At 46.0% G+C, this 11919-nt stretch overlaps 1 protein-coding gene across 1 annotated transcript in view; it reads left to right on the forward strand.

Annotated features, from left to right (window-relative positions):
- The window catches only part of AKNAD1 (AKNA domain containing 1), a 49112-nt gene that overhangs the window by 15883 nt on the left and 21310 nt on the right, over nucleotides 1-11919 (forward strand). The window contains 5 exon segments of the mRNA XM_012648501.1: nucleotides 2768-3844; nucleotides 5777-5816; nucleotides 5979-6127; nucleotides 6225-6287; nucleotides 10190-10323. Of these exon segments, the coding sequence (XP_012503955.1) occupies nucleotides 2768-3844; nucleotides 5777-5816; nucleotides 5979-6127; nucleotides 6225-6287; nucleotides 10190-10323 (1463 nt within the window).

Here is an 11919-nt window from a genome sequence, read left to right on the forward strand (position 1 = left end):
TGACTTCAGTAAATCACATTGAATTCCACAGAAAGGTTCTGTTGGGTTCTGACCGGAATCTCTTTGGATGTGCCTTTGGATTCCAAGATTGAGCTGGGTGTTGATGTGGGAAGATGTTCCAGTTCCTTCCAGCTATCTGTAAGGCCCATTACAATGCTAAGGATAGGGACTGTCCCTTTCCAGAAAAATTCTCTTGATATTTTATATGCACTCAAAAAAAATAATAATAATAATAACAGAAGCTGTTTTCCTATATATAATTAGAGAGTTCCTCAGGCTTCTGGCTTATCTTGGTGGTGTCTTTTTTTCTTTTTCTTAAGAGTCATAGCAAAAAGGCTGGGTGTGATGGCTCACGCCTGTAATCCTAGCACTCTGAGAGGCCAAGATGGGAGGATTGCTTGAGCTCAGGAGTTCGAGACCAGCCTGAGCAAGAGCAAGACCCTGTCTTTACTAAAAATAGAAAAAATTAGCCAGGTGTGGTGACAAGTGCCTGTAGTCCTAGCCACTCGGGAGGCTGAGGCAGGAGGATCACTTGAGCCCAGGAGTTTGAGGTTGCTGTGAGCTAGGCTGACGCCACGGCACTCTAGCTTAGGCGATAGAGCGAGACTCTGTCTCAAAAAAAAAAAAACAAAAAAGTCAGAGTAAAAATCAAATTCTATCAGTTTAAACAGAATAATATTTTAGAAACTACAATCTAGCCAACAATGTGTCTTTTCTTCCTTAACAGGAAGGGCTTGGAGCTCAGCAATGAGCTTCTCAAAATACTGTACAAAGAAAGCACGAGGATGACTTTGGGGGTGTAGTTTGGGTCATTAAAAGTCCTGCAAAACTAGAATTTGTCATCTTTTTCTCTTTTCTCTGTAGGTATTTAAACATATTCTCCTTTTTCTGTTCTCAAAAATGACACTGTTTTGCTTAAAATTATTTAGTGATTCTTTTTTTTTACCTTCAAACAATATGTTCATTTGCGGGTAGATTTTAAAAATAGTTTTAAGGCTCTGTAAGAGAGTATGTCTTATGCCTTCAATTCCTTCCTTTATCCTTTAAATCCCCCCGCACGTAAGGAGTGCCTCACCTGCCGGACCCGGGCATTCTTCGGTATTCCAACACTGAGACTGGTTTTGGTTTTTCATTTTCAAACTACCATGTTTTGAATTCTCACACTGTGCCACGCCCTGTGCCAAGTGCTTCACGTGCATTATCTCAAGTATTGCTCTTCCTATTTTTCAAAAGAGGAAACAGAGACTCAGAAAAGTTAAATATTAATAACTTGCCAGATGACACAAAACTAACAAGTGAAGAAGCCGGAATTCAAATCCGGCTCTCTCGACTCCTGCTTCCCACTGTGCCTGTGCTTGCCTGGGAAGCATTTTCCCTTGTTCTTCCTCTTGCGTCAGAGTAGCCTGTCATTCTGTTCGTGAAGATGTACCTCACTTTTTAGTAAATACTGCCTCTATAAATTATTTAAACTAATTCTACGGTGATCTCTCTCTTTCCCCCTCTCTCTAAAAAGTGTCTTTTTGTTTTGGGTTCTCTAGCATTGGCGCGTATCTAGAAATTAAGATTTTTGTACAATGTTTCACAGATGCCTTTACCACATTTAGTTTGTACTCTTTTTACTTCAGAGAACTTAGCTTAAAAAGAATTTTTTTTGGTCAAACATACTATTTTAGCTTTTGAGGTTTTCTAATAAATCACAAGTTTATAGACTCATAAAAATTTGGTTGAGGAGAGAACCTCAGAGATCTGCTCACCCAACCTGTAATTGTATGGGCGAGAGAGGCCGCCAGCGGCTGTGGTCACCCTGGGCTGCTGAACTGCAAAGCCCGGGCTACTCCTGTCCCGCCTGGAGCTCCGGTTACTCCACCTAAAACTCGAGATCATTTTACTACTTCTGAGGAGTTGTCCCAAAAGTTCACAAATCGAGAAGAGATATCTAAATGTGTGTTTGAAATTTTGTTTAAAAAAAAGAAAAAAGGACTCACGTACCCAAGTGGCAGCTGGTTTTGTTCTGACCGATTTCAGGAATATCCCCCAAATTCTCTGCCACCTCCAGCCTCCAGCTGGTCAGGACTGCTCAGGGGAGGACGCCTTTTCTGACCAGGTGCCTGCCCGGTCCTCACTAGGAGAGAGATGTTTGGCTGCAGACCGGCCTCCTGTGTTCAAAAGGCCTGTCTGCCCCTTGGTCATATTTCTGTCAATCTTTCTCTGCCCCTCTCGAACACACAAGGGGAAGTCAGGAGAAGGGGACCAGAACGTCTGGAGGGACAGCTGAAAAAGCACCAGGACAGGAAGGTCGGTGTTGAGTTTGAGCTGAGCCAGCTTCCAGTGCCACACGACTCACAGGCCTGTTGGTGATGCGTGGACAAGGGACAGCCAAGGCACTTTAAAAAAATCGGTCCTTTACTTGCATCCCAAGATCCCATTTTGAGAAAACAAACTCCAAATAGTGTTTCCTAAGGGAGGTTGATAAATATTTAGTCATTAACTGTACCTCAAGTTTAAGTGAATGAAAATTTTAGCAGTCCCCTCTGTTTTTTTTCTATTCCTCACGGTAGAGGCAGTGGCCTAAAACCCCTGATTATGATAACTCGGTATTCAGGATGGGTTAGCTCTTGGCTGAGCTTTCTGCCTTCGTGTTTCTCACTGAAGTTCCTTAAATGAAAAACATCCATTTAGTTCTGGCACAGACACCAGCGTAGGCAGAGTCTCATGCGCTATTCCCGCACATTTAACAACGAGGCTGCTCTCCTTTCACGCCGAACAGGACGCACGATGGAGACAGTCGGCGCAAACCACACCTGCGGCTACGATTAAGAGCCTGAGACCAGGCGGCAGGGGACGGGAGAGGTCGGGCTGCACCGACGTGGACGACGCCGATTTTTCAGAAGATACAACTTGTAAGCAGCAGGAGGAGCTGCCTTATGACGGGGGTGATTATGACTTTACCTCAAAAAATGACATCCTCGAGGGCTCACATCAAACCATTTTAACAGCAGATGGCCCTCAAGAGAAGGCTACACATGACAAGACCCGCACAAACACAGCGAAGGCCATGCCTCTGGGTAAAATTACTGAAAGTCCTGTCAACAGAAAACATGACAAAGAGAAGCAATGCGCCGCTGTAACTCCCCACATTCCAGCTGACAAAGGAGACACCTCAAAGTCCAACATTTCCAACATTTTACTCCATCATCTTTCCGAAGAGCACTTCTTAAGAGGTCCAGGCATCGACTGTGAAACTCCCCCAGAGATCTCAAATGCTGACAGTTTCGAAGAAGCAGCTATTATGAAAAACATTGTTTCATGTTATGTTAAGAACTCTTGGCCAAAAGAACAAACCTCAGAACTCACTGACCAACTTAACCCCGAAAGCGATGGTGAAAACAGCAATGAGCCCAGTTGTTCTCTGAACATGGCAGAAGAAAATACCTCTGATTTAGAAGAGCCGGTGGCCGCTGGAGATAGCAGCCATCAAGAAAATTCAAATATTCTAACTAAAATCAAGGGTCCAAGTGATAAACAAAAAAGCTGTCAAGGGCAGTCGCCCCAGAAACAGCAGACTGAAAAAGCAGGCTCAGGCAGTGCATTCAAATGCTGCCAAGGTCACGCCCATTACCGGCTCCCTGATTTCTCTAAGGCTGCTCCCAAAGTGAAAATTCCTAAAAATAACATAGTTAATAAACCATTTACAACAGCTAAACAAGCCAGCTTTTCTCCTAAATTGAGAAGTAAATCAGCCATGGTGCAAGATACTTTAGAAACCATGCCTAAGCCAAAGTGTGTTGAAAGACGACATCAAGAGCAGACGGGGAAAATGACTGAACCTTCACGACAATTACAGGTAAGTGAAAACAGTCTCCGTAAATACAGAAGCAGAGCCACTGCTCGTCTGTCTCCGTGTGGGTTTGTGGAGGGCGCATGGGGCTTGGTTCTAGTTCTGAGGCCTCGTTCAGCCTCCGGGGTTAGCCTGAGCAGGTGACTTGACCTCCCAGAAGCCCAGTGAATACCTTCATGAGGAGACTCAAGGGCTGGCCTGACGAAAGCACATGACAAAATAAAATCCAAATTCTTCAGGCTGGAATTTGGGTCTCCCCATTTTAAAAATTTAGCTCCCCTCCCCAGGAGTCGCCCTCAGTTGCCCGGGTGGTCCCGAACCTCTTGTCAGGCCCCGAACCCTCTGAGCTCCTGCCTTGTGTGGCACATTCCGTCTCTACTTACCAAAGACCTGCTTGTTTTCGTGGCCTCCTTCAGTTCCCCCTTGGGCCACGTAACTTTTCAGGCCCCCCAAGTCACACCCTTTCCATCCTCGTTTGCTTAGTGCTGTCAGAGCCAGAGTTGGTCATCGCAACCTGGAGGTGTCTGTTTTTCCCACCGGATCCAAAGCTCTGGAGGGCAGAATCTCATCTTCGTCTTTCCACGGCCCACCTTCCCCCAGAGGCCTGGCCTTGTGTCTCACATATATTACGCCCTTGGTTATTGATGCTGAGTTGGATCAAGATCTTTAATAACAGATGTCAAATGTGTTATATTGGTAACCATTTAGTACAAAACTTTGTAGATGCTTAATTTATGCTATTCCCCCCTTTCCCTTACCCCATCTTCTCACCCCTCCTCAACTTCCCAGCATGCTAAGGCTCAGGATCTCACTGATTATTGAGGTTCAATGGTAAGGTAAATCCACACTGATAATCAAAATAAACATTTTAGTTCTTTGGCACTTTGCCAGGACTGTATGATCTTTCTTTGAAGCTTTATACAAAGGGTGTCCTGGACTAAACGATATTATCTGCCCTATTCCATTTCCATCCCTCATGCTTCAACTCCCTTCTCTTCCAATGAAATGCTCTGGGGAGTTTGAGCAGAAGCCCCGCCCCTGCCCCCCACACACCTGGAGCCAGCAGCGCCACCTGGCCATGACCAGGATGCTTCTTTAAGTCTTGGAGAAATCTACACCCCTGTGGTATTTGGAAGCCTCGGGGCTTCTTGTTCTGCCTGCAGGAGAACATCCCTGTTGTGCCCAGCGCTGGCGCGCCCTGGTTAGTAGGAGCAACGTGGATGGCAGGCTCATCTTTCTCTGCAGTGGGAATTTGAGGTCAGCTATCTGACTTTTTCCAGTCCCATCAATTCAGGTTGGAGAACTAGACCCTACAGGTTTCACATCCATCATATACTTGAGACATCTGTAATGACCAGAGTCTATTTTGACCGCTACCATTTAGCTCTCTGGCACTAGCGTGTTTCTGATCTTCACGTGTTAGGGAGGAAAAGGGAGGACTCCCAGGGTGAATCACTCTGGAATTTAAACCTCTGTCCAACCAGCCTGTGGTGAGTAGAAAATAATCACCATCTTCACATGCTTTGGAACTTAATGCATGCTGTATTATTCTCCAGAGTCTAGCTACTATGTGTTTGGTGTTGAGAGAGCACCAGGGACAAGGCCGACAACGGCCCCTGCCCTCATGGGGCTCATGGTCTAGTTTAAGAGAAATGTGTGAGCATTCCACATGCTAGCACCAAGCACGGCAGTAATACAGATAACGTGTATTGTTAAATGCTTGCCACATGCCTGTTGCTATGGCAGATATTTAACATTTAATTGCCGTAACAACCCCATCAGATAGGTCACTTACTGTCCCCATTTGTGTCATGGCCCCGGCTCTTGACCACAACACTGGGCTGCCTGTGTGATGACCAGAACACGTAGGGTCATTCTGAATAATGGTGTCATTGATCAGTATCAACAGTAATGTTTTCTTACCCTTTAACTGTGCAGATGGAGCCTACAGGACATACCCAACAAGAACTGCTCACAGGTACTAACATTTTAAGACTTCTTTGATTTAGATACATATTTTGAAAATGATTTTAAAAAATAGCAAGTGGTGGTAGCTGCTACAGCCTTCTGTTTTCAGTACTTAATAAAACTGTGATGAGTTGAAATGAATGGCAGCCAACATGTATTCTTTCTTATTTAGGAACAGAATCTGAGACAAGCCTCCTTAAGGTGTCATCGACCTCTCAGAGAGACCCTTCCTCAAGTTCTTCTAATATATTTCAAAAGATATCTCAAGGGAAACAGATGTGTCAGAAGTTAAAAGAACAGACTGACCAACTGAAGGCTAAAGTAATACTTATAAAGCTTGTTATAAATTATTGAAGTACCCAAATTCAAACATGAGACACCATGCCATTAATGAAAGATTACATTTTTTTCACTGCAGGTACAAGAATTTTCCAAAAGAATAAAACAGGATTCTCCCTGTCATTTGCAAGACAAGAGACTGGTAATTAATTTTATCTAGTTTTAAAAATCTGTATCAAGGAATTTGACATGGGAAAATGTCGATGACTTCATAGCGCCATGTTTCTCTGCAGTGATGGGAGTGGAAAGTTTTGCTGAAGACTAAACTGTCTTTGTTTACGAGGCCGACAGAGCTTGGGACTGTCTCTGCATGTATTTAGCCTTCTTTCCTTCTCAGGGGCTCTATTACTTCTGACTGCCCCTCCTCACCATTCACCTCGTAATAAATCTGAGCCATGGTAGCGTCAAGAGAAGAACATGTACGCCGTTACAAAGGGTGGGCCTCCCGTACTTGATGGGTCCTGGTAGATTTAGATCACAAAAATCACTGGCATCTGGCGATATGACTTTGAAAACTCTTAAAATCAATCTTGAAGCAATGATTTTCAGATCAAAATCTTTTGCTTTCACATCTCTGCTTGTTGTTGCATGTAACCAAATCACTAATTTATGCTGTCACCGTAACAGCCTTGTTACCAGTGCGTGGGAAGTGGGCAAAGGGCTGAGCCTGGGAGATCCAGGAACGTGCTGCCGGGAAGACGCAGCTGAGGCCATGGGGTCAGCAGCACAGCGGGTGGGCAGCAGTCCCTGCATAGGCCAAGCAAGGTTCAGGGCAGGCTGCACTTCAGATACCCGGCAGCAGGGACAAAAACCAGGCAGACCCAAATGCTAAAAGACACAGTTGATCATTCATTCACCACATTCATTCAATCATTCATTAATTCGGCAAACATGTATCAGGCACTCTCTATGTCCCAGACCCTCTACCAGGCACTAGGGGTTTGGAGACAAAGAAACAATTCCTTTTCCAAATGGATTATAGTCCTTTGGGGGCAGTAGACTGGCAAGCAGACAATTAAAATGCAGTTTAAGAAATGCCACAGCTGGCCGGGCGTGGTGGCTCACGCCTGTAATCCTAGCTCTCTGGGAGGCCGAGGCGGGAGGATTGTTTGAGCTCAGGAGTTCGAGACCAGCCTGAGCAAGAGCAAGACCCCGTCTCTACTAAAAATAGAAAGAAATTAATCGGACAACTAAAAATATATAGAAAAAATTAGCCGGGCATGGTGGCACATGCCTGTAGTCCCAGCTACTCGGGAGGCTGAGGCAGGAGGATCGCTTGAGCCCAGAGTCTGAGGTTGCTGTGAGCTAGGATGATGCCACGGCACTCACTCTAGCCTGGGCAACACAGTGAGACTCTGTCTCAAAAAAAAAAAAAAAAAAAATATATATATATATATAAAAAACACAAATGCCACAGCTGATGCTAATGGCAGCCTAGAGGAGGCTCACCTTTGCCAGGGAGGGGACACTTTGGAAAGCTTCCTGGGAGCGACTTCTGAACTGGGCGTTGTGGGGCAATAGGGGTGAGCTTGGTAGAATAGTGGGCAAAGGAGTGTTCTAGAAAAAGGAAACAGCAGGTGCGGTGGCACAGGGTAGAGACAGTGCCACCAGTGTGAGGAGCTGCTAGGCGCCTGATGTACCAGAGGGTGCTCGGGATGTGTGGCGAAGTGGGAGGGAGGAGACCAGAAAGGAGGGCGAGGGCCACGTCACAAAAGGCTGTAAGCCATGCTAAGGAGCTTAGATTTTATCCCGAGGCTGGGGGACTGGGCGGCACTGAAGATTCAAAGCTGATAAATGGGAGGCCACATGGGGGCAAGACTGCGGGTGCGGAGATTGGTTAGGGAGCCATAATCTAGTGGCCAGGCACGAGAGCCTGAACCAAGCTGGCAATGACGATGGAGAGGGGGACAAATCTCAGGGTTTAAGGAAGTGGTGGCAGGTGGAAAGGGGCCAAAAAAGGACAGGAAGAGGCTTGGATGAGTTCCAGATTTCTGGCTTAGGTAACCAAGGTCAGGAATAAAAGTGGAGGATCCAGTTCAGAGTGGGTGTGGAAGGCAGGCAGGAGCCAAGATGTCAAGTTTAGTTTGGGACATTTTGAGTTTGAGGTCCTTATAGGACATCGAGTGGAGAGGTCCAGTAGGCAGTTCGAGCAATGGGTCTGGCCCTAAATGCTGTTTAGGCCAGAAAGGCAGATTTGGGCATATCTGTGGGTTGAAGCTACGGGGTAGATGAGATTGCCCATGTAGATTGTGCAGAGTTAGATGTGAAGAGGGCCCAAGATAGATTCCTGGGGAACAGCAACCAGGGGACAGGTGAGAAGAGGAAAGACCCGAAAGGTCAGAGGTGGACCTGGAGGAGCAGAGCCAGAGATGCTAAGAGAAAAGAGGCCTTTAAGAAGGGAGGCGTGGGCCACACTATCAACTGCTCAAGGACGGGCCAGGTGCAGAGGCTCACACCTATAATCCCAGCACTTTGGGAGGCTGAGCAGGAGGATTGCTTTAGGCCAGGAGTTCAAGACCAGCCTGGGCAACATAGTGAGACCCTGTCTCTACCAAACAGTTTTTAAAAATTAGCCTGCTGTGGTGGTGTGCACCTATAGTCCCAGCTACTTGGGAGGCTGAGGCAGGAGGATCACTTGAGGCCAGGAGTTCGATGCTGCAGTGAGCTATGATGACATCACTGCACTCCAGCCTGGACAACAGAGCAAGACCCAATTTATTTAAAAAAAGGTTCAAAAATGGAAGGAAAATAAAGTGTGCATTGGATTTGGCAACCAAGAAATCATAAAAGTCCTTGACAATCCTAGTTTCAATGAAATGGTGAATCTAGAAGCGAGACTGCAGGGGTTGAGAAATAAAGGATACAAGAGATCCCCCAAAAGCCAGGATTTCAGGGACTGGCAGAACATAGAATTTTAAAGGGCTGAGCAGAGCAGAGAGAACTGATTTAAGGCGCTAGCCTTCAGAGGCCTTGATTCAGGAAGTTTCTTCCTGATGTTAGAGGGTAAGTGGGGATTCCTGCTGGGACCGAGAGGAAGGTGGCTCCTGGCGGTGTCGGCCGCGGTCCGAGGGCTTCAGGCCCGTTTGGCTCAGTGTTGCAGGAAGGCCAGACAGGGCCACCATGAACCACCTCCGCCGAGCAACACGACACGGCACAAAGCATTTGGATTTTGGATAGACGGCCCAGTTCTACGTACTGGTTATGCAACGTCAGACGTGCTGCCCGGTCCAGGCCCTCCTGCGCATCCTTTAAGGCTGACTTAAGACTCACTCCTTCCATGGAGCCTTGGCAAAGGTGACTAATCCACAGTCTCTTTTCCCAGTGAAATAAAATCCCTAAGACCAGGGACTACGCCTGATACAATTTTTGTATCTCAAGCTTCCGGCCCAGGGCCAGACATAGGCCATGCTCAGGGACTGTTTAGCGCCTGGGGATGTGAGGCCGAAGCCGTCACACATCTTCACGACATGACCTATCTGCACAAGGCCACACATGGTGACATCTGGAAGACCCATTCACAGCTTGGGCTAAATCTTCCTGCTGTTCCTTCCCCATCCACTCAGACCCAGGCCCTCTAACTTCAGTTCCTTTTTAATATCGATGTGGCTTCAGACACACTTCTGGGAGCTCCAAGTTCCTCCTGCATAAATCTGGGATAATAAAATCTACTTTGCAACATTTATAACATTGATATGGGGGTTAAAGGAGGAACGGGAAAGTGCTTCGTAAGCTAAAAATCACTCTTCAAATAAACAGGATCGTGAATGTCCCACTAAGGGGGTTCAGAGGCCTCTGAGTGGGTTCTGAGAGAGAAATCAGCAGTGATTGTACTTTCCAGCTCCGTGCTGTGAGGGTGTCGTGTTGAGAAGACTCTCGGGTTGTCTATATTTTAGATGTCAGACTCTGAAACGAAACAACTGACGCTGCCAGGAGAAGGATGGAGGCTTCGTCTTGACACTACTGGGGGGTACACCTACATTGTGTCTTGGGGAACGACACACAAAGGTTTGCATGGGAATGATTCCAGTGACTTCACTGCTACAGGTCCTGGAGCACCTGCAGGGACATCTTGAACTGCTGGAGCAGAAGTTTCTGGCCACCAAGGACACACAGCTGGCTCTGCAGCAGCACACGCACAAGCACGGATCTGCAACCATTGGTGACTTTGATCCAGAAAGGTCAGGTTTAAACCAACTGTGTAATGGGGAGGGTCAAAGGTGACCTCCTGCAGGTGGGATTCTGATGTGGCTGCTGGCTTAGTGCTTGGAAACCCACTGGTCTAGGGTCAGCAAAAACTGTCCCCAATGAACAAAGTGTCACTTCATGCCCCAGGTAGTACGGAGGACCTGCAGTGTGTAAGGCGCTGTGCTGGGCACTGACCCAGATGGACCACCCGAAGTGAACGATTGTCTCCTGGGGCAGAGGCATGGTGCCGCCATTCTGCACTTTGTTGGATGCATTTTAACTGGTTCTGAGACCCAGAGAAACACAAGAAACCCCTAGAAAGGCTCACATGCTAACTGCAGAGGGCCTTCTCCTCTCCAAGTCCCTCCTCTGCTCCCCTCTCCTGCCTTTATTGTCCCTGCCTGGTTCTTCTCTTCTATCCCTTTTTTCCCCCTTTCTTTCCTACCCCCAATAATTCTGAGGGGAAGCGGGCAGGAGAGGACATCATAAAATTGATTAGTATTGGCATGAGGGACCCACAAATCCTGACAAAGGAAAACTTTTAAACCTTAAAGCTAACTGATTCCTGAGTTAATTCACATTAGAAACTTGGAAGCATACTCCCGATTGAAGTTCCCAACTGGTGATTTTTATGGCATGGTACCCTTCTCCCTCCACTCCAAATAATTTTAACACGTATTCCAGGACTAAAGGATAGGGTTGTTTTCATATAATTTCCTGGTATGAATTAAAAAAATCTATTTAGTAGGCTTAATATTTGTAAATTCAGCTCTTTCTATTCAGAGCATTTTAACATGGAATCATTGTTGATGCCAAAATATTTTAATGGTTTGTATTTTAGCACTAGCATCCTGTGGTATTTTTTCCCAAGGTATGATTTTACTTTTTCAAAATGAATGGAACCTTTGTCTACTTTTATTTCAATACTGAGTAATTAGACAGCAAGGATGAGGTTTTAATGTTGATTTTTCCCAAAGGCTTATTTTTTTTTCCTGGGGGGGGAAAACCTCCATATGCTTCTGCTGTTTGTTTTAAAATTAATAGAGTAAGAATATTTATTTTCCAAGGAATCTCTTATTTTGGCAGTCATTTTAAAGACAGGCCTCTGTGCGTATTAAGACCAAAGTTATGCAATGTCTTATTTATATCCTAGTTACAACCACACTGCACCTGGCACGGATATAAATCAAGAGTCTCAACTGCAATTATATCCCATATACGGGAGAAGCTTTCAACACTGGGGCAAAGGAGGGGCCTGGCCTCTCCCAAAACTCAGTTAAAGCCACCTCAGGACAAGCAAAGACTGATCAGCTCAAGATTGGTCCTCTTGTTCTCAAATGTGCATAATGTGGTAACGAGCAGAACCCCATACAACCCTGTGGGTCTTGATGTGTCGAGAACCTTCTAAGTGTTGAGTCCAAAGTCAGATAGATGACTTTCTGTAGAGGCAAGAATTCTGCAAATTCATTGACTAATCACTTGTTTACATCACCTGTTGTGTTCGTCTTCTTTTTTTTTTTTTGAGACAGAGTCTCACTCTTTTGCCCCGGCTAGAGTGAGTGCCGTGGCGTCATCCTAGCTCACAGCAA

This window comes from Propithecus coquereli, unplaced genomic scaffold (assembly GCF_000956105.1).
Source record: "Propithecus coquereli isolate 6110/MARCELLA unplaced genomic scaffold, Pcoq_1.0 Scaffold289, whole genome shotgun sequence".
Classification (NCBI taxonomy): domain Eukaryota; kingdom Metazoa; phylum Chordata; class Mammalia; order Primates; family Indriidae; genus Propithecus; species Propithecus coquereli.